General features: G+C 36.0%; 1 protein-coding gene across 1 annotated transcript; it reads right to left on the minus strand.

The window, feature by feature from the left end:
- Nucleotides 1-2,736: 2,736 nt before the first annotated feature.
- Nucleotides 2,737-5,314, minus strand: LOC108989495 (auxin-responsive protein IAA14-like). Its single transcript, XM_018963122.2, has 5 exons — nt 4,862-5,314; nt 4,234-4,454; nt 3,498-3,633; nt 3,280-3,341; nt 2,737-3,094 (listed from the first exon to the last, which is right to left on the minus strand). Exons 1-5 carry the CDS (start codon nt 5,122-5,124, stop codon nt 3,057-3,059), a joined length of 720 nt encoding a protein of 239 aa, XP_018818667.1. The 5' UTR covers nt 5,125-5,314; the 3' UTR covers nt 2,737-3,056.
- Nucleotides 5,315-5,609: the final 295 nt, after the last annotated feature.

Below are 5,609 nucleotides of genomic sequence, written 5' to 3' on the forward strand. Positions count from 1 at the left end.
TTGCTATCTCTCTCTCTCTCCCTCCCTCCCTCCCTCCCCCCTAGTGGTGGCCTTTAGGTGGGCTACGCCTGGTCTTGAGTTTGAATATTTTATCCCCTTCAATCACTAAGCTCTCTACAATTGCTTCCGTGGAGTTTTATCTAAGAAAAATGGTAATGGAGCTCTTTGACTGATCTCCCATTCTCTTCAAATCTCAAAATGAAGTCCTCGTATGTTGCCTCTCCTTTTTTTCAATCAATCCCTCCTCTTTTCTTTATGTTTTGTCCTTCCGTTTTTATGTCTAATATTTACTTTATGTCCGATCAAACTTTGTCCATTGTCAAACCATTTCTTCCAGTTGTCATCCTTCGTATCATAGCATGTTTTCATCTTCGATGAGCTTTTAGTGGGCTTTACATTTTGTGTTCATTTTATCCCAACAGGCAACATGAACCGAAATAAAAAAGAAAAGATTCAAGTGGACTAAAAACAAGAACAGCATGCAGTCTAAAGGAAAAAAATATTAATCGCTTGCAATTTTATCTTTTATCTTTTAACTAGGTCCATATAATTAATTGAGATATTTTTTTTATTGTTCTTAAAGTCTTCTCTCAGCTTGTACTTTTTAGAAAATATGAAAATAATCACGTGATGAAATCATTCGAATTGAAAGAAAACTAACTTTATTTTATATAGCTAGCTAGGTTGAAGATCATCACTAGTACTGACTGCCCCGGTTGGAGATCGCATTCGTGCTTTGCCGAATGGAGGTCTTTGGCTCAATTAAATTTCTTTTTCTTTAGGTTCATGCAATAAGAAAATTATTTATTTGTGGATGATTATATTTTATCAAAATGAATTTATTTTCATAATAAATAATTATTTTGTCGCAAATAATATTTCGTTAACGTCGTGTTTCATACACTTTTGAATCAAATTCCGAAAATTCAGGTCTTTTGAAATAGGCTTGCAAAAGATGGAGAATAGTGCAATTAGGAGAGGGCGGTCTTGAGGCCGGGGAACCTCCGATGCTAAAATTAGTAAGTATTTTTGAAAGTTTATAAATAAGTAAAAGAGTCTAGAGATCAGAGACCTTTTTTCGTACCTGAAACTTTTTGTTTATACCGTGTGTTGGGAGAGGTGCAGATTGTCTTTGTCTCCTCCAAGTTCATGCCTCTCCTGTTGTTTCTGCTATCAGAGTCCTTTAATGCGATGTGGTTCTACGATAGCACCATAAATGTGGCATGTAGCTTGGTAATGACGTCATTACTGCAGCGTGGTTTCCTGGCTTTCCGCCTATTTTTTGTGAGTTGTAGATGGTCTGATATCGATGGATCGAGGATCATCTGCATTTCCCGCCATGCTCTATACATGTCTTTGGGCTCTGAACATGACAACATACTGTCAGGCTGGTCTATCTTGTCGATTGCTTAGCTTCTCTTCCTGGTAGATGTTTAGCCCCCTATAGGGGCCGCTTGGTGACCTTAGAGCCAGGTATCAGACCGAGGCCCAGTAGGCTTTGTGAAGTGGAAAAATCCCCTTACATAACTCATCGTATATAAATGCTCATTTATCTTATAGTGATATATATGTAATTACTTACGAAATTACTTACTTAATTAGGTACAAAGCTTTGGGACTTAGTTGCTCCCGCTGTTAGAAGAGAGATTAACACATTAATCGATCTCATATATAATATTATTATTGTAATTGTTGGCATGAGTTCTTTAAACAATATAAAGTATTTAATAATTATTATTGTTCTTACTTTATATATTTCATAATTTATTCACTGACACTCTAAGAGCTAAAGTTTCAATAATATAACTTTCAAAACCTCGATGAGAAGAAAAATTATAAGATATTTTCTTATTTTCCGCAATCAATAATCCACTCGTCAAATTTCAAAAACAATTGTTTCCACCAAGAGCGGCACATGAGCCTGTCACAGTGCTAGCTAGATCCAATATATTTATTTAATCCAATAAATATATATATATATATTCTTGTACTAATTTTTGTTTATATTTCTTATCTAGTTGTGTATATATAGTTTCGAATAAAATTAATAATCATCGATGTATATACATATTATATAATTGGGTGTGAGGCTTATGTTTAGAATTTTTCTATATAATTTATAATTTTAAAAAACCAGTAGTGCATGCAAGCGCTGGCACCGGTGCGGTTGAAATTAAAAAGGAAAATACTGGCGGCCTGTACCATCTTTGACTCAATTAATTAATTAAGGAAAATACTAAATTCACCGATAATCAGTCCGACAGTGGATCTTGATAGGTTTTTTTATTTAATGATTAAAAATATATTTTTAATAATATTGTGAATTTTTTTTAAAAAATATTAAAAAATATATTTATATATAAAAATAAAAAGACAATTTGACCGTCAGTGGGTGTAACACGACTCGATCGCTAATTTAGTAGTGATCTAATAAAACTCCGATCGACGTCCCTAGCTAGCTAGCTAGCCTAATAAAGAAATCGGACCACGTTCCAATCATCAACAGTCTACATACAATAATAAATATGGATGTCCCAAACTATAGTGAACAAATTCCATAAACTAAAGGCCACAAATGAAAGCCCCATCAACATGCACATGGCCTTGTTCCCCTACATTACTTAGGTCATGGATTTAATGCCTTTTCTCACCTAAAAACAATAACAACTTGCAATACATTAATGAATAGAAAAGGATCAAAAGGGACCAAAGGGTGATGTGAAGAATCTTCTGATCAGCAGAGAAAAAAAAAATAGCATTAAATTTGAAGGAATAAAACACACAACATGAACTATGACAGCGGGACACCAACAAACAACGTACAAAATAGGTGATTATTAAACAAGCCATGCATTAGCAATAAACAAGGCAGACAATGCAGCTGAGTTTATTGCTTCTTGTCTATTACAGATGTCCATGCATGCATTTTCTTAATCTATAATATTATATCTATATACGATCAAATAAAAATTACAGACACAATCAAAGAAAACTCTGTAATTACGCTTGCAACAAGCAGGCCGCCTTGCCAGGCTAATTAAGCGTACGCACGTAGTTCAGCTTCGGTTCTTGCACTTCTCCATGGCTCTTGGGGCTGAAAATTTAACCAAATTCACAAGATCAGTACCTATATAGTCCCATAGATCATATATATATATATATATATATATATCTACATCTCTTTGTCAATGTACGATGGTCTGAGAAGCAGCAAAAATAATACACACACACGACATATATATAAGTACTAAATTAATTAGTCTTTTTGAAGGTACGTACCAAGCCCAATAGCTTCTGATCCTTTCATTAAGCGCAGGCGCTTGCATGACTCAACAAACATCCTGTACGTACCGCGTGTTATAATTAGGGTTAGTTTTCAGTACTTGAATTTTGAATTTTGAATTTTCTAAGCAGTAAGCTTGAAATCTGACACAATAATTTTCCATCTTGCGTGCTTTAGGGTTTTGTTTTTGTTTTCAGAGGGATGAAGTGCTTACTCCCATGGAACATCGCCCACGAGCATCCAGTCGCCGTCCTTATCTTCATAGGTTGGCACATACTCGGAACTGTTCAGAAGATCCATTAACTTGCTTTCATTCATGAAGTCAATCATTCCTTGGGCCCCATAATTGCCTTCAATTAATAAACATAAAAAGATAAATAGCAGCGCTTGTATATATGATCGATATATATAATAATTAACACCAGCATTAATAATAAAACGATACAAATTATATGTTAGCTATAGGTACGTACTTCTAATATGAATTAGTTAATCAGTTCTAATAAGTTCCTATATATATCTTGGCCTACATATTTTCAGTTCAAGATCTATATATACAGCCTGGAAATACAACAAAATGAAACTTTTAACTTGTAATATAATTTCCCAATACTTTATGATTGAGTACTTGTCTGCCCATAAGAGTTAAGTTTTAAAACTAAGATCTATACGGCCTGAATCTGATCTTCATGTTATTTTCTTCTGTATTAATGCATGTGCAACTCTCTGGATTGTGTTGTCTCGAACATATATATGGATATCTACCGGAAAATGTTAATAGCTTTTCATACTCTTTTTCATTCTTTTGGCTGGAGTACATGCAGTAGTACGAGATCACTTGGAAAATCATTTATATTTATACGTCCGAGATCCTCTTCGATCGATCTCCATATATATAATTTTTCTTTAACATTTGCGACAATATATTGTAAATTAATTAACTTACGTACCCATGGTGAAGGAACTGAACATCTTGGCCAAGGCATCGGATAGCTCTTGGTAGCTCTTGTACATTTTCAAGTCCACTTTACGAAGATATGGCGCACCGTCCATGCAAACCTTCACTAAGGCCGCACTGCCATTTGCCTTCTTTCCTTCCTCACTTGTATTCTTCTGAGTCATCATGTTCTTCCTGCACGATCTCACTGGTGGCCAACCCACAACTTGTGCCCTGAAATCCATCTCACCTTTGAAATAATTCTTTCTCGTTACTAGCTAATAGAACTAAATATCTAACCCTAATAGTAACAAGATCCTTAATTTTGGTGCTACCATTAATGGAAAGAAGTTTGGAAAAAAAATGCTTTAAAAGAGTAGAGCTTAAATAATCAGTAAACTTATTCATTGCAAAAGGTGTAAATAAATATGATCTAGCTAGGCTTAAAATTTAAAATTACAAAGGGTGTTGTTCCTGTGATAACAACAAGATCGAAGAATATTATGTAATTATATCAACATCCTACAAATATACTAGAGAGCATACCCCAACTAACATATGGAGTTCAACTAGATTTAGAAATAAAAAAGTTGAAAAACTTAAAAACTTTTTCTTTTCTTGGCAAAAACCTAAAAACTCACTTGGCAGGTGGCTTAGCCGGATCCTTGGTGCAAGGAAGGAGCTGGTTATTTTCCTTTGAAGCATTCTTCATGCTCTCTTCCTTAGATTGAAGGATAAGCTTCAGGTCAACAGTCTCTGAAAACCCTCTCTTTCCAGTAGGTTTCGCAGTCTCAGGCTCGCAGCTCCCACCCCCACCAGGCAGCCCCAGACACAGCTCAGTCTCCTTAAAGTTCAAATCACGATCGGTGCCCAGCATGTTCGCCATTTTCCTGCTAACTTCCATGAGAGAATTCCGGGTGTGGCCAAGAATGCTTCAGAAACTTTCAAAGGTTTTGCTTCGGCCTCTATCTATATCTGCTTTTGTTGGTGAGAGTTGCTTTTCTTGCTTCTGATCTCTCTGTGTCCTCTTCCTTCTATTATTATGTTGCTTAGCTTGAGAGAACCACCCCCCTCCCTCAATAATATAACTGCGTGGAAGTTTGTGTGTGTGGCTGCATGTGTAAGTCATGTCGAGCTTCTGGCGTGTGGCGTGTTGACACGCGGAGATACTTGGGACGTTAGATCTTGGAGGACTTATCCGATCTTGACGATTATCATCTGATTTTGCCGACGTGCATGATTGAATTATTTGGAGGGACTGGCTGTGGATCATGTCCAAATTATGCCCAAGTAGTACAGCTAGCGCTAGCTCCTCAGTCAACTATCACATGCATGGTTGTGTGGGACATGCTAAACATAAAGAGTGGGGTTAAGACGTAAGTACTACGG

Source organism: Juglans regia, chromosome 7, assembly GCF_001411555.2.
Source record: "Juglans regia cultivar Chandler chromosome 7, Walnut 2.0, whole genome shotgun sequence".
Lineage (NCBI taxonomy): Eukaryota > Viridiplantae > Streptophyta > Magnoliopsida > Fagales > Juglandaceae > Juglans > Juglans regia.

Excerpts from the sequence above, each read along its gene's own strand:
- LOC108989495 (XM_018963122.2), bottom strand. The coding sequence starts at position 5,124 with ATGGAAGTTAGCAGGAAAATGGCGAACATGCTGGGCACCGATCGTGAT. Across the intron at positions 4,455-4,861 it reads CCGGCTAAGCCACCTGCCAA|GGCACAAGTTGTGGGTTGGC; the intron begins GTGAGTTTTTAG and ends GATGGATTTCAG. Across the intron at positions 3,634-4,233 it reads GTTCAGTTCCTTCACCATGG|GCAATTATGGGGCCCAAGGA; the intron begins GTACGTAAGTTA and ends TATTAATTGAAG.